Source organism: Myodes glareolus, chromosome 15 (assembly GCF_982192425.1).
Source record: "Myodes glareolus chromosome 15, mMyoGla1.1, whole genome shotgun sequence".
Taxonomy (NCBI): domain Eukaryota; kingdom Metazoa; phylum Chordata; class Mammalia; order Rodentia; family Cricetidae; genus Myodes; species Myodes glareolus.
In genome coordinates, this window is record NC_142040.1 from 50,937,993 (window position 1) to 50,963,921 (window position 25,929).

A 25,929-nucleotide genomic window follows, 5' to 3' on the forward strand; every position below is an offset into this window, starting at 1 on the left:
ATTTATGTATTTAAGATATTATTTTTTAACAAAATGGGATAAGTCAGTTGGCATACTAAACACATTTTAAAAAATTATAAAGACTTGGAAACAGTGGTAATTAATTTAAGTTTATTAAAGTAATCAGAAATGTATTAATACTTAATCAGTTGTTGTATATTATAATCCACACCAGAAAAAGAAGAAATGGAGTCAAAGTACAAAACTATTTTTCAGAATTGGAGATATATAGTTCAGTGTTAGGACATGTGCCAGTACACCCAACTAAAACAGATAAATAATTCAACCAAAGAATATTCTAACTTTAAAGTTTATGAAGCCTCTACAGTGTAAACAAAAATTTGACACTTTCAGTAGAAATTAAAAAGATAAAAAAAAGCCATAAAAAGTCAGTCTAGAGCTGAAGAAACTCAATAGTAAACATAGAAAAAGGAGTTATATCAGTAATATTAAGCAGAAAAAAACCAAAATGAGCACGGTAGCATTTTACAGTAACTAGAATCAGTAAAAATCAGAATGCAGGAAAATGCAAATGGCACTATCACTTAAGTGAAAATATGGACAGCCTCAGTGAAGTAAATGCTTTTATACTATAACAATTCTGCTTCCGAGGTCCTTATAAAAAGATTCTTAACTTTAAGCTGTGATGGAACTGTTGTGTGTCAATCTCAAGGCAAAACAAATCTGACAAAAACTGTCAACTAAAAAAATTAGCCATGAATATGCCATTATAATTTATGTATAAATTATAAAATAAAATAATCATATTCAAATCTATATATATAAAATAGAAATAAACATACTTATGATAATAGTCACCAATGATCAGAAAAGAAAGGTTAGACTAATCTAATCTATAAAGGAGAAAAACAGTATTTTGTTTAACAAAAAAAACTATTTTGTTAATTTTGCATGGAACACACACACACACACACACACACACACACACACACACTTTATACTATAGGTAGACTACTCTTGTTTCTTTGGAATTGTCTTCGAGGTGAAACTATATAATCTAGAACTGGGCATTGTGACACATAGCTTTAATCATAGCAATAGGAGGTAAAGATTTTTGTGAGTTTGAGACCACCTGGTCTATAGAGTGATCTCCAGGACAGTCAGAGCTATACTGTAAAACCCATCTCAAGAACAAAACAAAATAAAACAAACAAAGCCCCCAGTATACTAAAAATAAGTATCAACAGACTGTATAAAACCAAAAGTAAACCTTAGCTGTTACTCAGAGAACATGAAGTTATTTTCCACGTCAATTCCATACTAAATTATATGTATGCACACACAGACACCTAACTCTGATATTCCCCTTGACATTCATTTCTCAACTGAGTTGTACAAGCTGGTATAACAAGCCTGTTAGGTATTGTTGATTTATGTGCTTCATGATGCTCAGAGAAGAGTTGGAACCAGAACTTACTTCCTGACTATGTGTAATGATCTACAAGAAACCCAAACCTCAGTCATGAACCCCTAGATAAGAATTTCTGCTTTAGAAGAATTACAGAAAGTATAGGTGTTTCCAATCCTTAATGTACATACAAAGTTATAAAACCTTTAAATATTTTCTTACTTTTTTGTTTGAGTCTTCTTCTGAATTAGGGTCCTTCTCTGATGATGGTAAGTGAACTACACACTGAATAAGTTGTAAGACTAGTGCTGTAACCATCTGAATATACATAGGTTCTCCATCCACATCACTACTATTTAACCTTTAATGAAGAAAGAACAATTTAAATCAGAGTTAAAAATAGTCACATTTTATATGTTTCATTATGACTTGAAAGTTTCAATATGCTTTCTTTATCATGCATTACTGCTTTATGACAGTTATTAAGTATATTTTTAATCAGTTTGAAAAAAACACCAAATAATGCCTATTCATGAGGAAAAACAGCATTTAATATAAATCACAGATAAAAACTTAAAATGAATAATTATTGAAGGTAGGACGATAAAAGTCTGAGGTTTCTAAATGCCAATGTATTCTGGTCTATACCTCCTGAGTAGAATTGTTAACTGGTACTAAAATCACCTACATGGACGTGTGTGTGTGTGTGTGTGTGTGTGTGTGTAATAATAGTGTCTCACTTTAAAGTAATGTGTGCGCCTTCTATCGTAGACATGGCATTCAGAGGACAACTTTCAGGGAATCAGTTCTCTCCTTCCGACATGTGAGGTTCCAGGGTTTGAACTCAGGCCATCATGTTTGGTTCCAATAGTCTTTACCCACTGAGGCATCTGGTTAATTCTCAACTCTTAATTATCTGTGCTAGAGTATGAGGTCTGAAACACTGATTATATAAGATCAATTTCCAAATGTTACTTCTACAAATATTGTAGAAGTCCCAGAATTCATTTGTATATTAATCAGTTTTCCTCAGCTAAACAGATGTTTATCAATGCACACTTAGTTCAACTATATAAAAACAAAAATAATTATTTTACTGGATCAACCCCAAAATAATCCTATATACCAGGTCAATGCACTAATCACTAGGAATAATATAACTGATGATAACCTATGATAACAGGCAATAAAGTTGATTACAGCAGTGAGTTTATAAATTCTGTAGTGAATAAACAGCATTTAATCTCAGTCTATTCTGTGCAACTCTCAATTTAAAAAAATTATTTTTATGTGTACTGGTATTGGTGTTTTGCCTGAATGTGTATTACATATATATCTGATGTTCACGGAGGCTTTCTTTTTATATATATGGGTGTTCTATGTGCATGTATATCTGTGTACCATGTGCATGGCTAGTGTATCCTCTAGGGCCAGAGTTACAGACAGGTGTAAACTGTCTTGTGGGTGCTGGGAATCAAATGTGCAATCCTTCCTGGAAGAGTATAGCCAATGCTGAGCTATCACTCCAGTCCTTCTAGATTGTTCTTAAAGCCATCTTTCAGCTTTCTAAAATATTACTGAATAGTTAAATACTGTCTAGAAGATTAATCCTAACTTTATTATCATAGTTCCTAAAATCTTTTAAAACTGTCTGAAGTCTTTTGAACCACATTTCTCATGCTTTTCATGTAGCACATTTTGACCTCTAGTGCTTAGAAATCGTTTTGATTATCACAACTAAAGGGCGGTTTCTATGGGGTTAGAAATGCGCCTAAGCATTATTATATGCTTATGAAGCACAGGACAGCCCTGGGCATGAAGACATTAACTGGTCCAAATGTTAACAGTGTTCGAACTGCCACAGATCTTTTTATTTCAGATCAATGAATGTCTTTAAGTCCCCCAGATTATGCTCTATTTTTTCACAAATCTAAGCTATCTATGTAGTTCTGACTGAAGTACTTTTTTTCTATAACCATTAAAAAATAAAACCAGACAGAAGTGGGAAAGAGTAAATATATAACAGAACATAACAAAATTCTCCATTGTAGTAAAAGTCTACTATAGTTACCTGAAATTCCTTAAACTTCTCTTGCTAGTTGGTAATCTTGCAAGTGAAGTAAAAATTTCTTCCAATATTAACTGCCTATGTTTTTCATATCTTGAGAATACCTGTTTAGTAATTATAAAATTATAAATTAAACTTACTATGGCAGAAAAATAAAAATAGTATGAAATTTGGACAATATTTTATCTGAAGAAAAACTGAAGTAGGCATGTTACTCAGAATGAAAATGTTTTCAACATGTTAAACAGTAATGATCTAAAGAAATGTATTCAAATTTTGTTATTAATTACCAAACTGGGGGAGTATAAAGTTTTGTTTTGAGGAACATGATACTTTGGGTAGAGAAGTAAGACAAGATTTAAGATTTTAAATCATTCTGGTTTTTACAATAATTTTGAAAAGAAAAAAATTTAAATTCAAGGAAAGCATGATCAATGAAATTAAATCCTCAGTTAATGAAATCTAGTAAGACTAAATTAATATTTATTATGAAAAAATCTAATGTAAAACAAGAAAAAATAAATCCAATATCATAATTTTTGGAAGTTTGGACCAAGTGATGAAAATCTTACTTCATTTGTGAGTAACTGAAATTACAAATTGATTATACTTACTGCAGTGACTAACTTAATAGCACACAATTGTAGTTCACTGACATTTTCCACAAAAAATGGTGTTATTCCCATTGATGAAACCTGAAAAATCCAAGATTAATTGTTTAGTATGTTTCTAGTTGACTTCAGTAACATTGTATCCTACTACATTCTAACAGCCACACCTCAGTAACATTGTATCCTACTACATTCTAACAGCCACACCTCAGTAACATTGTACCCTACTACATTCTAACAGTCACACCTCAGTAACATTGTACCCTACTACATTCTAACAGTCACACCTCAGTAACATTGTACCCTACTACATTCTAACAGTCACACCTCAGTAACATTGTACCCTACTGCAGTAATTAAAGGAACAAAAGTCATTTTGTTTTCAAGGATGAAAATATCACAAATTCTTAAAAATTAACTTATTTTTTGTAGAAATTAGAGTTTGGAATTTATGTAGCATTCTTCTCTCAGCTCAGGTAGGTACTCCTTTAAAATGCGGCAGAATCTCTATTTCTTTAATTTACACAAAGTACTCTGAATGGGTAAATTGAACAGAGTGCTGGTATCACTACTGGGTGAAGATTATACTAGACTAAGATTTTTCTCACGCCTAGAAATGTACAAAATGCTTAAAAACAAACAAACAAACAAACAAACAAAAAAACTTACCTGAAGAATTGTTGTGTCTGTAAGAAGCTGTATCTCTAGCAGTTCTGATAAGCTACTAACAATGTCACAAACTTTGTTATAAAGCATTACTATTACTCTCTGCTTATGAGTAGAACATTTAGCCCGCTTGGCCTTCGAACTTAATAACCCTCCTAAAATAAAAGAGGATTCAAGATAGAAAAAATATTAACATTTTGCACTCTTCCATGGAGGTTACAGCACTATCTTCTAAATTAAGATAATACAAACATTTCAGGGTGCCTCATAAAAATACAGTGAAGCCTCTACAGATGAGTGTTGATTAACAGAGGAATTATTCCTTAGTGGTACTGTAGTGGAACATCCTTCTAACAAATAATGTCTGGTACACTACAGTGGCTACTATACAGATTTTTCTTTTTTTCCCTCTTCATTAAAATTTTTGATAGTAAGATTATATTTCTCATTTAAATTACCTGGCATTATTACACAATTAAGTAATCAAAGGAACTATATGAACATTTAACTACTGATCATATAGTACAGATTATGGAGCTATGAGAATATATATTTTAAATCAATTCATTTTGCAAGTATTACTTTGAACTAAATTAGAAGGGATTTTCTCTAACTAGGAACAATTACTTCAATTATAAATAAATACTGGTTGAAATCTCTTATTTAAAAGTTTTTCAGATTTTTGGAATATTTGCATAGATTTTACCACTTGAATATTCTTAATCTAAAAATCATAAATTCCCCCTAATCCAAAGCTTTTTGTGTTTCATGCTCATCCTTAAAAAGTTTTTAAAGATTTACATTTAATTTGTGTGTATATATGTATATGCTATGTGTTTGGAAGCCCACAGAAGTCAAAAGAGGGTGTTGGATTCCATGGAGCTAGAGTTATAGGTGGTTGTGAGTTCCAAGTGTAAGTCCCGGGAACCAAATTTAGGTTCTATAGAAAGCACTCTGAACTGCTGAGTCATTTCTCTAGCCCCTCAAAGAGTTTTCAAAGCATTTTGGATTTTCAGAGTAATGGGTTTTCAACCTATAGATGTTAAAGTAATGTAACAGCTATTAAAGCTTCTATATTCTAGTTAAAAATCAAAGTCAATTATGTATTGTAATGCGCATACTCTCTGAATTTGGGAGACAATTAAAATCACTGTATTCTGATTCACCTAGCACTGAAAATTTACAATGGATAATTCTGGTAGTGTGGAAAAAAAAAAAAGAAAAAGAAAAAAAAAACCAAAACACCAAACTATCAGTACAAAAAAAGCAAACTAACCTCCATGCGGATCTAGTCTGTAAACAGGGTCATACTGGGGATAGAGTGTATTCTGTAAGTGAAATTTAGTGTACTGTATAACCCTTTCAATCACATCTTCAATGTACACAGCTTTCGGCATGTTAGGAGACGTCATGATATTGATAGTGGTAAGACAAGCATCTGCTGATTTGGTAACTCTCTCCATAATAAGATCTCGCCACAATCTTTCTTCTTCTTCAGTATCATTATTCTATAAAAAAAAAACCATTGTTAATGAAGTGGGAATAAAATACCTATAGTTCACAATATTAAAAAACAGATATATGACTTTCAATGGTAGGAGAAACAACCTGAAATAGTATCTAAAACTTTTTTTAGACTATTCTAAAAGAATGTCTGGAATAAAGTACAAGTAATGGTATCATTTTAGCCAAGATTAAAACAATGGTTTGTGAGATAAGATTTCATTCTGCAGCCCATGCTGGCCTAGAGTTTTCCAGGCTAGCCCTAAAGTTGAAGCAGTCCACCTGCCTCTGTCTCCTGAGTGCTAGGATTATACACATGAATCACCAGGCCTAATTTAGGCAAGATATTTTCGTATTCTGTTCTTGTTGTTTAAGCATTTTCAAACACAATCTACTTTTCTTCTTATCTCAACACTAGAAGATACTCCAGCGACAAAGTTCTTGTCACCAATATCTTTTTTGTGTTTCATCAAGATTTAACATTTTAACTTAAACTATAATGAATGTAAATTATTTTTGTGAATTGGGTATAAACACAATAGTTAAACTTTACATGAGAACATAGGAAGAATTTACAAATGAAGAGCTTTTACTAAAAAATAGCAAAATGTTACTGACTCAATTACTGCTAATATCTGTTTTTATTTGTATCTTGCTTGGAGACAAGGTCTCACTATGTATCCCTGGCAGGCCCGAAACTTGCTATGCTGTATAGGCTTGTTTTGAGCTGCTCCCCTGAGTGCTACGGTTATAGTCAAATTTGTTTTTTAAGCACTAATTTTTGAAACATACTGAAAAGTAAATATACACAGAGCAGTGGTAAAGCTCTATGGTAGAACCATGTACTTGGTTCAATCTCCAATCTCCAGAACTTCTCTCTTCCATCTGCAAATGAAAAAGTTAAAGGTAGAAATGGCAATGCTTGCCTGTAACTCTAATTCTTGGTAAGTTAAAATGGGAAGATGGTGTACTAAAGGCAAATCTGGGCTACCTAACAAGTTCTAGTCCTGTCTGGGCTATATATCAAGATTCAAAACTAATGTCTCAAAAACATAAGAGTAGAGATATGCAGAGTACTTACGACCTAGCATTTTCTAAAATGAATAATTTAATAATTGACATAAGTCTTCCTTTTATTTTAGACATTAAAATTAGGATGGAGTGCTTTAGGCTTCCTGCTAGAGTGTAAATCCTAACATATTCTTCTTGTAGATGAAATACAACCTTTATATTATAGGATTACTTGAGAGCCTCATACATGTGATTTATACTCTCTGTTACTGAGTTTACACTACAATCCTAGAACACAGCCTCCACAGTATTCATTAAAATTTGTTGGTGAAGTGTCTAAGAGACTTATAAACTTAACCATGGAATACACTGGCACCTTAGGTTTCTCTAAGCTTGTCTTCTCGCTCTTCCCTTTATCCACATGCCTTGATCAAAAAACTGGTTAGAGATGCAGTTCAGGGGATAGTGTTCATTTATTTCCCACAGATACCCCATACTTATCACACATACTCTGTCTTACTCTCTATCAAACAAAAACTCAAAATTTGCTCCTTTAACTAGTTAAAAAAAAAGTGCACTAAATATAGACCCAATGAGAAATGGTAGCAGGTGCTTGCAATCCCGTCACTCAGGGTGAACCAAAGGGAATGGAAAGTTGATGGCCAACCTAGGTTCTATGAGTCTCTCGCTTTAAAAAACATAGTCATCAAAATTAGTCCATATAGATATATTTAATAACCCTGAGAATACAATATTTTTCTGTGGATTTTTATTTTACGTATATCACTTAGAGAACCAATCTATTCTATAACAACTTTCTCATGAGATAAAATTCAGTGCATGGCTGAGTGGTGGTAGTGCACACCTTTAATCCCAGCACTTGGGAGGCAGAGATAGAGGCAGGCAGATCTCTGTGATCTCTGTGAGTTTAAGGCCAGCCTGGTCTACAGAGCAAGTTCTAGGACAAGCTGCAAAGCTGCACAGACAAACTCTATCTGGAAATCCCTGCAAAATTTAGTGCATGTATTAAAGACGGATGTCTGTCTGTCTGTCTGTCTGTCTATCTATCTATCTATCTATATCGTGTTTATACAAATGAGAGCAATATGCAAACACACATAAAAATTAAAGATTTCACCCATGATTTTAAATTCAAGAGTGTTAAATAAGTGGTTATTGCTAGATGAGGATATGTTTTTTTTAATGTTTTAGAAATTTTTAACAATAAATACACTATTTTTGTAATGAGGCCTGTTTTAAAGACAGAATGTCCTTACACTGCCACGACTAGCCTGGAACTTGTAATTCTTGTTTCAGACTCTTAGCTGATGATTCCGTGCTTCAGCTAGACACTTACATTTTTTTTCACCGTTTCCCTTTAAGACAAGTCATCCTCCACCTCTCCTTAAGACAGGGTACTTCATGTAACAGCCCTACCTGCCTCTACCTCCCAAGTGCTGGGATTAAAGGTGTGCGCTACCACTGTCAGCATGGATGTGTGTATACATGTTGATGTGCGTATGAGTGTGTGCATGTTTGCAGAGGTTTAAAGTTGATGCCTTCCTTCATCATTCTCCACGTTACTTACATGAAGGTAGGTATCTTGCTGAGCCCAAATCTTGCCAAATTTAGGTAGTTTCATTGCCAGCTGACTAGGAATGTCACTGTCTCCCAAGAGGGGCAATTACAACAGTCAGCACACTTGCCTGGCTTTTATGCTCATTCTGGGATCAGCACTTTGGTTTGGTTCTCAAGCTTGTGGAGCAGGTACTTATCTACTGAGCCATCTCCCCAGTCCTATGGCAACATTTAATTGACAATTCATGTTGGTATCACTAAAAGTGGAATTCTACTAGAAACGTTAATCAACATAACTACTAAAATGTGGTAACAAACTAATGAAATCTAGAATCTGTTTAGTAAGTAAAAGTTGTTTACAAAAAAATTTGTATCTTAATGTGCTATAGTTAGCTTTAATTGCCAACGTGAAACAGCCTAGAAACCCCTGAGAAGAAAGTCTCAATTGAGTAACTGTCTTTTTTATGTTGGTTAACAGACATGTTAATGAGGGATGGTCTTTATTATTATTGATGGGGGACCCAGCCCACTGTGGGTATATCATTTCTAGGCAGGTGATCCTCGGCTGTATATGAAAGCTAGCTATTCATGAGCCTGTGAGCAGGTTGGTAAGCAGCACAACTCCATGTTTCCTGCCTTAAGTTCCTGAAGTATAAGATGAAACAAGCTGCTTCTCCCCGTGGTGCTTTTGGTCAGAGACTTTTATCAAACAAACATAATGAAAACCAGGGCATTTAACAATACCAGGGGTAAAGTTAGTAACACAGGTCTTAAACTTACATGATTTAACAAAGTAGAAAGCTTTGATCCATCCTGAATATTTTTCTCCAATATATTTAGGACTTTCACAGTTTTATCAGTTGAAAGCTAAAAGGAAATGTAAGATGTTATATCACTCACTGGTAAAAGTTTCAAATTACTTGAGAAACAATCTAAATATTTATTTTCTTTAGGCTATGGAATATAAAACATTATCACTCTTAAATAATAGTAGAAAACAAACTTTCCTCTCTAGAGCCTCTACTCAATTCTGACATAATTACCTTTTTTAAAGACAGATAACTTAACCCAGGATGAGCACACATGCATGTGCATGGCTCAGAGCTCACCTCACACCACTTATCTAGGCAAGATTCTGATACACACACAAACACACATTACCTATTAAAGATTTCATCCATGATTTCATCCATTCATCATTCAGTGCCACACACAATTCAACAGGCTTTAAAAATTCAACATGGGAAAAAAAAATCCAAGTATTTTGAATACCAAGCATGAAATTGTGAGTGAAAAAGTTAGGAATGAGAAGAAAAGTTGCTCTACTTAGGAACTGCTTGTTACTTATGCTTTATTCACTTAACAGCATTTCCTTAAGGTCCCTCCCATGCTGGTAGGACATGCACACAAACTAGCCAAAAAAGCCAAGTAGATCAAGCAAGTAATCGGTGTTAAATCTAGTTCGCTTACTGATGCTGGATTATAGAAGATTGTTCCTCAGTATACTACTTTAGATTATCTTGGAACATTGACAAAATATCTATATTCAAACAACAGTTAATGAATTTGCCTTCTGAAAGAGAAATACCAGCTGCATTGTACTTACTGAACTTATAAAACAAATGACCAATACTAGCATTGATATCTCAAAAACCTATTGAGATAGTTTTACATACAAAATTAATCAGTATCTCTATATATAGTATTATCAGTACAAACCAGAAGTCCATTAATTTTTTCCTTTTAGATTCACTGACTTTTATTTTATGTGTTTCAGTGTTTTGCTTGAAAAGGGGGCACTGAACTCCCTGACACTGGGATAACAGATGGCTCACCTGCCATGTTGGTGCTGGGAACTGAGCACATGTCCTCTGCAGGCGCAGTGAGTGCTCTTGACCACTGAACCATCTCTCCAGCACCCACCCCTAAATTTTAATGCACTTATTTATAAACGGAAAAGTCCCTAGTTCATTATCTGGTATTTCTAGCTTTAAAAGTTAATTTTATGGCACACTCAATATTTAGAATATAGGCAATATTTGAACAAAATAAAACAAAACAAATAAACAAAGAAAAACCTCAAAACAAATCTGGAGTTCAATACCAGCCCCACACATGGAAGGAGTGAACCAGACCCTGAAAACTGCCCTCTGCCCTAAACATTCATGCCATAAAGCATAGGAACTTTCTCCAAGCACACATAAAATAACCAAATAATAAATGCAACTTAAAAGTTAAAACCAAAACCACCAAAATATTTTCCAGGCCATGTTAAAATTATGAAACAGGAAAATTAAGTAACAGGCTTAAGGTGTTAGAATCAATTCCAAAGTGAAGATAGTCTTTTAATAATTCTTATCCGTCTACAAGGATAAGGCATGTGGACCAGGAAACATAAGACTAAGTGTAACACCTCTGCACTAGAGGCTGGTTAGATGGGGCGGAACACTAGCAGGGGATCAGTGGCGGATGACAAATGCAGCGGCTGACCACCTTTTGATGCTGCTGTTCCTGTCTGAACTATCACACCAGAAATAACGTGCTATGCATTAGTGGAATGAGACCCTTAACTAACAAGGACTCCCGGGAAAGAGGACTGACCAAAGCCTCTAGCAAAGAGACTATAAATGGAACAGCAGTTAACCAAACTCTGCCGCCTTCTGTTAGCACTGGAAGTGATGCTACTCTTTTACAACCAGGACTAAAACAATGCCAGAAAAAAGTTTAACATATTTCTACACAGAACATTGTAAATACTTGAAAAAGTGAAAAGTCAGAGTCCATGCTCTATCAATGCATACATAATTTTGTTTAGAATAATCTGCACACCTCTTTTACCAAGAGTTTTTTCTAAGACATAGTTCATTTAGATGCTTAGATGACAATTCTGAGTTTTCTTTTTAATATGCTCTTAACTTTGCAATCTGCCTGAAAACTTTAAGTTAATTTCACATGCCATGTATTAGGAACATCAGAAGTTTACTTTGCTGAAATACCTTGTCCATTATACCCATGGCTTTAATTTTAGCAGATTCGCTCCCAAGTTCATTAAGCTGATGTTTTCCTAACAGCAGTTCCTGAGGAATTTCATCATCATCACCTGAAAGTCAAACCAACCAAAAATAGTCATATAAAAAAAGAGCTAAAAATGGTTAGTTAATAAGCTTTTAAAAATAAAACTTGATCACATATATAAAAAACTTGAGGAGTTTAAGAGAACTCTGTAAACCTCATAGAAGCCATAACCAAAACCAAAAAGAGCAAGGGTGAACTCCGAGTTCTACAAAGGGAAGACAGTGGTCCTGTCTTTACTACTGTTGAGACAGTGCTGACACTTGTCAGTCAGGCTCTCTGCCTCAGAAAACTGGCCTGGATGAACTAAGTTAACAATATCCAATGCCCTGTGGCTTCTGTGTGGGTTCAGCCAGTAGGGTGCCCTGTGAGAGGACCAGAGAAGAGAGTGAGATCAAGCTATTTATATCCTCATTCTTTTCTCCACTCTCCCCATCCAAAAAGTACTGCTTCTTTCAAGCAGGCTATAATTTTTTCCTATTGAGTGAGTTTTGGAGAACTCCATTTAATTCTTCTTTTGGGTAAAGGGGCAATATGGTTCCATAGCTGTTAACTCTGGGTTTTGGCACTATCTTGTCCAATACTTATAATTACTCTTTTTATATATAATAATTTCTATGGTAAATAATTCTTCCACACCTAATTTGAGAATTCCTGTTTTTGTTTTTGGGATTCTAAATTATATAGAAGATAATTTCTTAGCATAGAATTAAAAAGTTTTACAAAAGATAAAACATACTCTAAATAATCAGAATGATACTTAGATTATACTTCTTAAAAATGCTTTAAAAATAGTCAATATACCTTTGAAGGTGTCTGCATATCAAAAGTATTGTGATCTGTAAAGCTTTTACATCAATATCAGTGAGGTCGTATATGATGTCTAAAAGTAGGACAATCAATGTGTTTTTTTTTTTTTTTTTTAAGACAGGGTTTCTCTGGGTAGCCTTGACTGTCCTAGAATTTGCTCTGTAGATCAGGTAGATCTCTACCTCAGAAATCTGCCTTCTTCTGCCTCACAAGTGCTGGGATTAAAGGCGTATGTCACCATACCCAGATCAATCAAATATTCTAATCAGTGTTCTTTAATGGGTACTGTTTTATTTATAGATATAATTTTATATCTTATCAAACTATATATCATTAGCTATATTACATTTTAGCTGGTGCTTCAGCTATTGAATTGAATTTTTTGTTCTTCATATAAGGGGCTCTGGTATTATGTATTTTAGCATCTAATATCCTTACTTAGTTGACTGCTATAATAAACAAACTGATGAGTTGATTCCTATTTCTTCATGTTTCTCATTATCTAGAGAATATTCAAAAATGATCTGCAGAGCTATTTCCTTACTCTACCCTGTTGTGATAGCTATATTCTCAGGGACTTAAGATAACTTGAAGCCTAGGTTTTGCAATAGTTTTAGTTTGAGAACATGAACTCATACTAGACTTCAAATTTCCTGATAGTTCAGATAAGGAATATTTTTTAGAGTAATTTGCAAAAAGTAAGAAAACAGACACAAAGGGATAAACAACAACAAAAAACCCTGTAAATTAATTTTACCAAATGCAGTAAAATCCATATCTTCTAAATTATCCAAAATATTCTCTATTGAGGCTGTAAATCTCTTAAAAGTTGAAGAATCCATCATTTCTACAAGAAAGAAAAAGACATTATATTCATATTCCAAGTAGGAAAGTAAAACTGAAGATTATAAAGCTGAACTGAAATGTTACCTTCGGGTGTCAATTTCGGTTCATAAGCTTTCCTTTTCTTTTGTTTTTCTTTTTTCTTCATTTTTCTAGCAACTAAAATAAACAAAAAGAAACACTGAAACTCAAGAGTGATAAAATATTTCCACTTGTATTCCCAGTCTCTGAACATTAATTAATGCTTAAACAACAATCACTGTAAATATAAAAATACTTTTATTTTAGTCAAAAATTAGATGTGTTAATTAACTTATGACACGATAAAAATGTTCTTAAAAGTTAGAACCCAACACTGGAATCAGTTTTAGAAATCCACTGGAACTGATGAATTACCCTCACTAAGGCTGGGAGGAGGAGAGTAATCTTCCATATCAGAATCTGATGGACTTCGGTTTCGGTAACGACCGCCACCCGAGCTCCTTCTTCCTTCATGTGAGTGGCCACTTCTCCTATGATCCCCAGAGCTTCTTCTGTCACGCTCTTCGTATTCCCAAGCTTTATCGTCATCTTTTTTATGCCGTTTCCTAGAGGCTAGAAGCAAATCCCCATGACAAATAATTTACCTCATTTTAAAAGACTGTCAAAACTTGTACTTTACAATGAACTACATCTTCATTCTGAGGGTCTATAAATTCTGAGCCATTCATCTATTAGAAGATTAAATTTTGGTATAGAGAGGATACCATGAATTTTAGCATTATTTAAGCTAAAAAAGAGATTTTTACATGAAGCTATTAAAGCAACAGGAAGGATCTGAGAATGAAAACACAGTGTACATTTCAGTGAAAGGTTTCAGCACATCAGCAAGGATTATATAAAAAATTCAAGATTAATTAAGACTTATAAAACAACCTTTATTTAGAATTTGGTTAAAAAAAAACAACCACCATTTATATATTTTGGGGGGAGAAGGGTTTGGGGAGAAAATAGTCAACTTTGAGATACTGTTACAGAATATGCGTAACCAAGTATTTTACCAATCAATAGCTAAGTTATACTTAACAACTTAGCAATAAATTCCAGAGACTCTGATGACCTAACATCACAAACCTACAGAGATAGTATATATCAGAACTGCAAACACTAATACACTGAAACAGTTCGCTGACAATTGACGAGCTAACTCAAGGAAAGTTTCTAAGCTTATGCATGCTACATAAGCATGTTTATATGGTACCTTCAAACTTCCCCCCATCTTTCCAAAGCATGGATGCATTCTGCTAAAATCACCAATACTGACAGGAGACTGTGGCAAACAATTTCATCTGACATAGCAACTAATGTATTAAGTTGAAAATGATTCTGAGCTCTAAGAAAGGATTACATTACAGTAGGAAAAAAATGACAGTTCTGCAGTGAAAGTTAGAGGGCAGTGCGAGCAAAAAGTACACACCACACTTGGTCAGGCGCAGGCACCACCAGTTAAAAACAGGTAGGACTGATGTGGTTTAGGACTATCACAACAGCATTTAAAAATATTTATTTGTTGTTACTCTGCACGTTTGTGGTTATGTGCATGTGTATGTGTAGCTCAGAGGGCAGCTCTGGAGTCGGTTCTCCCCTCCCACCTTAGGTGTGCTCCGAGGTTGAACGCAGGTTGCCAGCTTGTGTGACAAGTGTCTTTTCACAGATGAACGATCTTGCTGGTTCCTACACCAGTTACTATAGTGACAAGTTGCTGGTGACAAAGATAAACTCTCTAGTCTGTTGGAATTTTTTTTTTTTTAAAAAAAGCCTTTCTTTCTGACTGGTTTCTTTCCTGAATTCCTAACTATGATAAATACACAAATTTTCAGACAGCTCTCTTGAACACACTATTTGGCTTAGATTTAAGGCTGTCAATCTGGCTCGTACACCCTATTATATTTGTGTTAGTACTACTAGTGTGGACAATAAATGTTTAAGTCTGGTAATCTTAACCCATATACAGCCATCATTATTCCTACTCATCAGATGGTTTATTTCCTGGTACTGAACTTCAGATTGGACAGAAAGGAGTCATTTGGTCTGAACTACTTTGGGGATAGTTTTGTCACAGGAAGAGTTGTTATTAAGAATGACTGTATGGGAATGAATATATTCAAATCTTCAATCATTTCCTTCATAATTAGATATGAATTTGGTCTGGCTATAATAAATGTGAGGAAAGGCAGGACCTCCTTCGCACATTTATGATTAGGGTATGCTCTAGAACATCGTTTAAACGAGTTGTCTCATTTATTAGAGAGAAAGTGGGAGAAATCTGCTGAGATGGGTAATGTGTTTATATAATACTCACTAAATGCTCTCTAACATTTCAACAGTTACTGAATTGTCTACCAAAGAAGGATTTGGCAACTAACAAACTTGCTCAGAAAGAAGCATGCTATAATGTCAAGTATAAGACCTTATACTTATGAACCAAAACTATACAATCTATTATACTCTTTCTATATTTTAATTAATTTCAAAGAAATCTATACTTGCCTTCAATTCTATCACTAGAAAATGCATGATAAATTTATGGTTATTAAAAATTATACAGTTTGCTGCACTCACTATTCTTTATAGGCCTTAGAGCATCTTCATGTCATACTCATTAAAGTTTGGGTAGTTTGCATTAAAATAGAGTGAAATAACCTAACCTCACAATGTGTGACACATTATGTATTCCATGAGGTTAGTAGGGTTGCAATTCATTGGCTAGTTTGTCCTTTATTTTTCTCTGTGCTCTAGACAGAGCAGAGGAAGGAGAGGAGCAAAACTGAGACTCAAACACATGAAGTATGGATCCAGTGTTCTCTACCTCCCCTTTCCAAATTTTAGCGCCCACTCTCTCATATCCGTTATCTCTCTATCTTTTCCGGGCACTAGTGACCTTATTATTAGTATTTTTTTAAATAAAACTATTTTCTTAAGCTTTAGATTTTAGTAAACTTTTTTAATTAAACTTAAGGGAAATCTTAAATTTCACAAAGTCTACCTCAAAGTAACATAATTCTTCCAACTACTGTTCTTGAGATACTTTTCAATTTTGCACCATAGCATATTTTGATTACTGTTACGACAACATGACAATTTGGTTCTTTATATCAATTACCAATTGAACACCTTTCACCACTCGAACCAGCAGGTCTTTGTTTTATGCTTAATTAGACTGAAATAAACCAAGTAAAACAGTAAACTACTTGTTCATCTTTTTAAAAATCCAGAGAAAATTTTCTTTTTCCTAGTAGAGGTTTGAAGACCAATTGCTCTCAATATTAGTTTCCAATATATTTGGACACAGCTATAATGGCATCCATGGTTTTAGAATGAAGCTTTATGCTTCCATAAAATGAGACATCTCCCGCAACAGAAAGGGGGGGGGAAGGAATTTTGTCTGCATTGATGACAAATGTGTGGCTCTGCTCTTCCTTATTTTACAGACAGTGAACATTTCTGCTTATGTTACCCTTCCACTATTTGGTTATTTCATAATCCTTACAAACTTAGCAATGCAGGCAGCCACTAGCAAGCAACTAGAGACAAAGTGAAATTTATAATGAAGCTGCAAGTAAGGAATTTAGAAATGGTGAAAGAATAGGGGGAAGGAGAAGGAATAGACAAATAAAAGGGAGTGAGTTTCTTGGCCACCATGCTTCCTTTCTCTTATTTTTTTCAGAACTAACCATGTCCTTATATCACCAGAATGCTTGATATAATTAAAAAACTTTAGTCATTTTAATATACTGTATTGTTAATACATCTCATAATAATACAAATTATAACAATCACACATGTCATATTATCTTGTTGTATATTTCAATTTTAAAACTGTTAAAATTTGTTCAGTATCATAGTCTACTGCTCTAGCTGAAGAGCTCACAATTTTAAAAGGATGAGTAAATGAACATTGATTAAAACTTTGGAGGAGGTGAAGAGCTTCCATCGGCAATATACACTTAAAAATGGCAGCATGCATCTGTCCTTCCTGCCCTTGCTTGTCACACCTCAATCTACAGACACTAGGTGGAAAAGGTAGAACACACTGGTGGTCTTCCCACTTCTTTTGGTCATTATGACTAAGTCAGTTGGCACACAAGTGAAGATCTCCCATAGTCTGTTTCCACTGAATGCCGTTTAAGTCAAACAAGGTTGCTGACCCCTCTTGGCTAGGCTCAATTCTCTTGCTCCAGAAGAAGGAAGATAGGGATAAAAGAGAAGAACTTTTTCAGTGGACCAGTAGGAAGACAGGCGAGGTATAGCAAGTCTAGTGCAAAGACAGGTGATCACAGTGTTGTAGAGAGGTAGCTGTGTAGTGAAGAAGCCAGCTCTGGAAAACAGTGAAACAAGGGAGGAATTCCAGGACACAGCTGGGCAAAACGGAGAAGCCAGGTCCAAACCACACAGATAATCCACAATGTGGCTAAGCCATTCATAATTTAGTGATAGTATGGTTTTAAATATTTCTTTATCTGGCTATCTCCTACGTGTCCTTCCGGACTCAACTCAAGTGTCACCTCTTCCAGTAAGCATTCTCCGAACCCCCACTGATATTGATGCCAATGTGCTCCCACAGCACCCTGCATTCACTATTACCATTGTACTACAATTATTAATCACATATTTCCCCCAACAGACTGAGACTGTGAGACAGGGGGTCACATTTTTATTTGTATTTTTATTTCCAATGCCTAGTATATATCAGGAGTCCAATATAGGTTAAATACAAATAGACACATACTTGGTGTTTTCTGTTACTAATTACAGCTCATCTAAATTTTTTTCTTGGTGCCAACTGATCTCATCTTTCATATAATTTTAAACATAAAGAAAAAAACTTACTATACTAGGTTATTAAACATTAAGGTAACTGTGCTCTTATTAACCCCCAAATTATGTGAAACATATTAATCTGCCTTTAATTCCTAAAAACAGTTAAATGATACTTACATTCAAAAGCTTCATCACTATCATTATCTTCATCTGAACTGATTTCAGCATATTTTGGCTTTTCATTAACTGTGCTACGCTTGCGTTTGTTCATTTTCACACGTTCACAAAGTGGCATGGTAGATTCAATTTCTGCCAGAAGTTCGGGGGGCAATTCTTTTAACACTGATTGATCTATACTACCTATTAATGAAAGGTAAAAAAGAAATTTAAATCTGAAGATAAAATTTAACCAACTTAGCACTATAAAACCAAATCTTTTTATATTTACAACCCAAATATTAACCCTAAACACAAACATTTTATACATACATGTATATATATTTATATAGCCTCAAAAATCAATGTTATTAATGTTATAACAAAATTAATGTAATGATAAAATTATATAGTCACTTTTCCTAAAAGGTACTGGCATCTTGTACATGTTGGGCAAGCACTGTACAACTGAGTTACACTGGCATCTCTATGTCATTAATTTTTTAAAGACTAAAGTCTTTACTAGGTCTAGGGCGTTTCCATAGCCTGGAACAAAAGCAGCTCTTCAGTACCATGGTAAGTCAGAGGGCACTTACCACCTCCTTATACTCCTGCATAGTTCTGACAGTTGCCTATGGTGGTTGGGTAAGAGTTTTATACATCTCTACTTGCCACTGTCTATTTGAGAAGCAAATTAATGCCTTAGAATCACAAAAATTTCTTTGTAACGACAAAACAGTGAACACTTTAAATATGACAAAAATCTGTAAAGTGGATCAATAAACCAAAATATTTTAAAATGATTACAAATGAAATAGTAAATTAATTCAAGCCTGTTATGATAGTTTCACATTTTCCAATGAAAGAGTAATGACAAAAAAAATCTATCAACAAACTATACTGAAAATCATTAACCCCATATAAACCTAGAGACATAAAACATTCACATAGTTTCTATGAAGAAAATATTTGTTAGTACTATTTTGACTACTTAAAAATAAAAGCAGAAGTAGCAAATACTATGTTTTTCAAGACAATTTACCTTTGAGGACTAATAAAGGTGACAATTTTACCTAACTTTACTTACCTATGTAAACCTTTGTGTGAAAGACTAGAATTGATGACTTACATAGTAGATTTTATAAAATGGAATCAAATAGTCCCTTACATTTACAGTAGGAGATATCAGCAACTTGTAACCAACATTAAAACTACCTCTTGTAACATTCAAATAACAGTGCTTACATTAAAAAAAAATTATGACAGAAAAATAAATGGGTATCAAGATATATTTCCCAATCCCAAGAGTCTACATCATTTAAGATACAGAATGAAACACCAATTTTGAAGATATACCCTTTGCTGTTTTGAAGGTTTTACTCAGTCTCACAAAGGCTCTTCAAGCCTTCTCAGTCTTCTGCTTTGCTATGGACACAGACGGCATGGTTCTATGTAAGACACAGTTCTAGTGACTGATAGGGTGAGCAGAGGATTCAATCAGGGACTGAAATCCCCAGTGAGTGGATATGGAGAGCTTGTGAATGCAAACCTGAGGTCACAAAAGAGGTTGGAGTATATTTGAGCACTAATTCGATAAAAATAAAATGACAGAAAATTGAAAGGGAAAACTACATACTTTTGGCAGAGCCTCACACATTGAGTCAAAAAAGCAATCAAGTGAAATGTTAGTGGTTGCCAACATAATAAGAAAGAGGATCTGTGCATAAGTCAGGTCACAAGTCACAGTCTTAATTTAAGGGAGGACACAGCACCAGTGTGTAAAGTTGCCTTAATTTTGCTTAAGAATGTAGATGTCTTAAACACTGCCAGGAAACCTAATCATTGGTCAGTCTTAAAAAAAAGAGAGAGAGAAAAGAAAAGAAAAGAAAAAAGGGAGGGGTGGGGATGGAGAGCTAACAGTCATTTATCTTGGCATTAGAAGAGTTCTCAGGTGCAGGTACTCTATCTGATGGCATCGAAGCAACCGTCCTCAGTGTAACAGTTTCAGCAGTCTATGCACCACTGTGTCTTCTTTTTAATTTCCTAGGAGTTTTCTCTTTAAAATTATTTTTATGCAATGTGAGTATACATGCATACAAGCAGGAATATGCATGCCACAGTACATGTGTGGAGGTCAGAGGACAACTTTAAGGAGTTGGTTCTCTTCTTCCACTATTTGGTTCCTAGGGATGAACACAGGTTGTTAGGTTTGGTAAAGGGCCTTTACCTGTGGAGCCATCTCACCAAGCCGTTACCTGTTAACTTTCAAGCTGTGACTTAGAAGCAAGTTACAAAATTAGCTTTATGGTTGTCCTTTCTTTGTTTCTTTCAAGTAACTATGGAGCTCTGGCTGGCCTGGAACTTGTTACAAAGATCAGGCTGGTCTCCAATTCACAAAGATTCATCTGCCTCTGTCTCCCAAGAGCTTTTGCTGGAAGTCTTATGGTCCTGAGATTATTTTTTTTTTTTTATCAATTCAAGCTCTGCTTCCAAATTACACACCCACCCACCATTTTCTGACCTGTGCACACTCAGACTCTGCTAAAGCAACAAGTGGTCTTCAAACTTTTTAGCAATACCACTGTTGAATATTATTCAACAAAATAAAAGAGCCACACTAACAATTTTTAGTTTTTAGCCACTATACCCTTAAAATGTCCCCAAATAAGGGAATACAAAGAAGAGTTGATCACACTGAAAAATAACTACAAAAATTGTTGGTAGTGAAACAACAATATTTACTTACAGTCACTTACAGAAAAAGCTTGCAGGTCTCTGATCCACATTACATATACTTAGTTAAAAATGAAACAGTCACACCTATCCTATCACTAAACAATCTATAAAGTTTCAATCATCACAAAATCTTCTGTTATGATTTTGGGGGAGTTACTAGGTACTGAAACTAGTATCTTGAGCATGTCAAGCATGTGTTCTTGTAAAGCAGTTTACTTAATGGAGACAAATCTCAAGGGATTAGTTGACTTGTACCATGAAAATAATATTATAAATGAAGCAGGCAAAAGAAAACCCAGAGTTAGCATTACAGTTTTAATTTTGACACCAACATTACAAAAATTTCAATGTTCAGTTGCTAAATTACTACATGGAAGACTGTCAGAACTTGTTTTCCGGTAAGTAATGTAAATGACAACATACTACACGAGACAGAAAAGTAGAAATTAGGGATTGTATGACCCTTTTCCTGCCATGTACATATCACGACAGTAATGAAGTGCAGCAGGAGCATGCTAAGAACACATTGCTTACAAACAATAGACAAAGACATTTTAAAATTGTATTGACTGAATTTGGTAAAATTGGATTGGCTGCATTCCTGTATACACAGTATAGCTCTTATTACAATATTAATTTGCTCCTCCTAACTGTACAGAGCAGAAGAAAGCTGGTTTTTTAAGTTTTCAAAAATGAACGTACAAAGCTTTGAAAGGTCCTTTGTTTTCCAAAGTTTGGACTCCACTATTTCCAGTACTATAATTTATATAAGTAAGTTTAAATGAGAAATTCAAAAAAAATTGAAACATGGGAAGACAGAGTATTTGCTGGAAAAGGTAGGAAAGCCTGTATTTAGAATATCTGTTTTATAATCAAGTAAAAATTTATTGTCTTGACAGCTGCACAAACTCTTCAGCAAGGCCACGTTACTTCTTTTAGAATAAGGGAACTGTGTATGTTAAAGATAATTTCTTTCACAAAAAAAGAACACTTTTCATGAGAATTATTTGCTAACCCTCTCTGTCATCAAATATGCAATGGCTAATATTGATTATCAACTTTACAAAATCTAGAATCAGCTCTGAGACAAGCCTCTGGGCATACCAGTGAGGAATTATTTAGAGCAGGTTAGCTTCTAGTCAATTCGCTAAGGACCCTTCCAAGATTTGGTAGAGGCATTCCCGGGCCTTGGGTCCTGGACTACGTAAGAAGGAATAGGCTAGGTGAGCACCAGTATTCCACGCTCCCTCATCCTGAAGGCTACAATGTGACTGGCTGCTTTAGTTTGTGTTATGTTGACTTACCTGCCACGATGGACTCAAACTAAATTCCTTTTCCCACATAAGTGGGTTTGGTAAGAGTATTTTATCCCATAAAAGAGTAACTAAGACATACAAGATGCCTATTTTTGCATGTCTGAGACCCCTACAGAAACTGTGCTGTGGGGTGATTTGAATTACAAACTGTTTAAGTAGTAAGAACACCTTCAGTGTATGTTTATCTCTCTCATTGCAGTACTAAACTGAAACTATAGCCTCAGCTACCCTGGAGCAAACACCACATAGAGCTCAATCTCCAGTTCAATCCATTTAATTTGTATGAAAGTCTCTACTGACAAATCTCTTTACATTAATAATAATTACTGCATATAATTTGACCAAAAATTTTCACAAATGGAAATAATGGATACAAAATTCCAAAATACTCTTCTAAAATCACACCTAGCTAGTAGATACACACATGAATAGCCTCTATAAAAAAATTCTTCAACACTTTCTAAAGATATTATCAACAATAAAGTCTTTATGTAAGATTTTTGAAATTAGCATCATGAATCTGCTAAAATGAAATCAATTTCTATTATGATATTATTAAAGATGCTTGAGTAGTATGATTTATAGTAAAGAAAACAGAATACTATTCCCTAGTTCAAGAATTCAGACTATGCTACAAACTCACTCAGAAACAACATTCTCCGCAGAAGCTGAGCAAAGCACGGTTCTACTACATGGGATTGGTAAGATACCTTTTGTAGTACTGATGCTGAGTACTTCTAATAAGAACAGCTATCATCAGGCCAAACGACACTGATTAGATCATTGCTAGTTGTTAGAACTACTAGATACGTTCAAGACTCTTACCCAGAGAATCTTAGCTTTAAAAAAAAAAAAGATGGCTCAGTCGATAAAGCTCTTGCCAAGTAAGTGTGAGGGATACTCACATCCCCGACACCCATAAAAGAGCCATGTGGGGGCTTACCTATCACACTAGTGCTTAGAGGCAGACTGGCAACAGGTGTAGGCCCATATTTCTAGATGGTGTGCCAGCTAGGTACTGACCTGATAATATTTGTAACTGCATATAAGATGTTGAAAAAAGTTGGTATTGACCAACAACACTGAGAATCATGGTATTGGCCTGATGATAATGTTTGAAACTGCTTATAAGATGTTGAAAGAGGTTTGACACACACTGAAAATGTTGGGCTTTGATGCATACGTTAAGAATTTTAGATTTTGATACAACGTAAAAGATTTAAGAGCTGCTCTATTCTCGCTAAAGAAGCATTCTCAACTCAGGCGATTCTCTTCTCCTTTAAATAGGAGAATATAGCCTTTGGGAGCATTATTATTCATAAAACATTATAATTTATCCTGACAAGAAAGTATGGCTCCGAGATACAGAGTCCAAAAGGTATCTCTCTCCCTTAATCTTTTTTCTTCACAGAGATCAGCAGTCAATGACAGGTTTGAAGCTTCTTCTTCCCAGATGTATAAGACAGGAACTCACATATATAAATGCCTGCTTCAGAGATGGGACAATTTGGGTAAATGAAGAGGTCTTTGCCCAAGCCAGGCGCAATCGTCTGTCCAGTTGTAGAAACACAGGTTTTATTAAAATTAATAAGAAAGAATGGATTGTAGACCCATATTTCTATATGTTGTGACAGCCAGGCTATCAAGCCATAGTTAGTACCTGAAGTGGTCACATAACCTTCCAGACAGTCTGTTGCTACCCTAACAAAAGGTAAGGATGTTGCTATGCTCCTTTCTTTGCAATCTGGAAAATGCCGGAAAAGAAGTGCTAATTCAGCCTACGTGGCAGAGCTAGACACTGACCAGGAGGACGTGACAGAAAGCACAGGTAGATGTGGGTGTGACTAAAAGCCATTCACCTGGTTACGAGGAAGCAGAATGCTAATGATTTTCCCCCTCTGTTTATGTTTTGATATATAAGGTTGTTCGGAGAATAAAGCAGAAGAATTCTTCAGCATGTGAACTCAGGATTTCATGGGGGATCTCTGAAAATCTCCCTCCCGATAAAGCCATGTGAGGTGTGTCTTTATTTCTGTGCCTCCACGCCAGTCAAGAGAGCGATAGTTTATGTTGGGGTCTGGTCCAAAGAAATAATTTATGGTCTGGGCTAGGACCAAACCCTGACAAATAGATGAGCAAATTTCAGGTTCATAAGAAACCATGCCTCAGTAAATACAGCAAAGATCCATTACAGGAGACACTTGACATTAACCTCTGATACCTACGCCAAAGTGCACACACATGAGCATAATAACAACCCACATACACCACCACCACCAACAAAGAGAGACGACCATACAAATAGTAAAGGATATTTTTGGAGACACTAAATCAAGAAATGGAGAACAATAAGGTAACTGAGAGAAAGTAGAGGAAGGAGAAGGAAAAAACATTTTATAACCTTCCCTTTAAAAAATAATTTTGTTTCAAAGATTTTAAAATTTTATTTTTGTCCTTTTGTGTGTTTTGCTTTCACATATGTATGTGCACCATGTGCATGCCTGGTGCCTGCGGAGGTCAGATGACGGCATCAGATCTCTGGAGCTGGAGTTATGGATGGTTGTGAGCCACCACGTAGGTGCTAGGAATTAAACCTAGGTTCTCTGGAAGACCAGTCAGTGCTCTTATCTAAGGATACATCTTCCCAACCCTCTAGTGAAGAATTTCTGAGATAACTTCTGAGTATCTATGTAAGGCATGCTAGCTATCATGCCACTCTTAAAGGATCATTTCATGATTTAATATTTTATTTGTAGATATACTATATGTAATATTTTGATAAAACAAGTATTTTTGGCATTTTATATACTGATACAAATGTAAGACATTAAAAGGTTCTCCTCTGTATCACAGGAACAAAAAGATGTTGACACAAGACTGACATGGAACCTATTGTATAATGACTACAACTCAAAACAAGGCTGAAGGAAAGCAACCGCATAGGAATATGATTAGGTTTCTTTTGTATTCTAACAGAAGTCAGGCAGCTGGCAGGGCAAAGAAAGTTAATACAAAGTTTAGAGAATAACAATTTGGAAATTAAGTAGATCTTGTTATAGAGTTTGTGAAATGTAAGAGATCACTATACACTTTCCTTGTTTGCTTTTTTTTTTTTTTTTTTTTTTTTTTGAGGCAAGGTTTCTCAGTGTAGCTCTGGCTGTCCTGGAACTAGCTCTGTAGACCAGGCTGGCAGTGAACTCAGAGATCCACCTGCCTCTGCCTCCCAGATGCTGAGATTAAAGTGTGTGCCACCACTGCACGGCTTTTTTTCAGTATATACTTTCAACCTATACACAAAAGCCTTTTCTGAACATAACAGCAACAGAGTCACAATTTATTTATTAGGCACTTATTATGTATGAAGCAATACACAAGATATTAAGTGTACAT

At 34.9% G+C, this 25,929-nt stretch overlaps 1 protein-coding gene across 2 annotated transcripts in view; it reads right to left on the reverse strand.

Annotated features, from left to right (window-relative positions):
* Nipbl (NIPBL cohesin loading factor) overlaps positions 1 to 25,929 on the reverse strand; it is a 153,700-nt gene that overhangs the window by 36,987 nt on the left and 90,784 nt on the right. For both annotated transcript variants that reach the window (XM_048428991.3, XM_048428995.3), the window contains exons 11-21: positions 18,509 to 18,691; positions 13,928 to 14,125; positions 13,619 to 13,690; positions 13,446 to 13,535; positions 11,803 to 11,906; positions 9,587 to 9,673; positions 5,991 to 6,222; positions 4,718 to 4,869; positions 4,052 to 4,132; positions 3,441 to 3,541; positions 1,592 to 1,730 (exon numbers count right to left, since the gene is read on the reverse strand). In XM_048428991.3, coding sequence (XP_048284948.1) covers positions 1,592 to 1,730; positions 3,441 to 3,541; positions 4,052 to 4,132; positions 4,718 to 4,869; positions 5,991 to 6,222; positions 9,587 to 9,673; positions 11,803 to 11,906; positions 13,446 to 13,535; positions 13,619 to 13,690; positions 13,928 to 14,125; positions 18,509 to 18,691 — 1,439 coding nt within the window. The remainder of the gene's footprint in view (positions 1 to 1,591; positions 1,731 to 3,440; positions 3,542 to 4,051; positions 4,133 to 4,717; positions 4,870 to 5,990; positions 6,223 to 9,586; positions 9,674 to 11,802; positions 11,907 to 13,445; positions 13,536 to 13,618; positions 13,691 to 13,927; positions 14,126 to 18,508; positions 18,692 to 25,929) is intronic.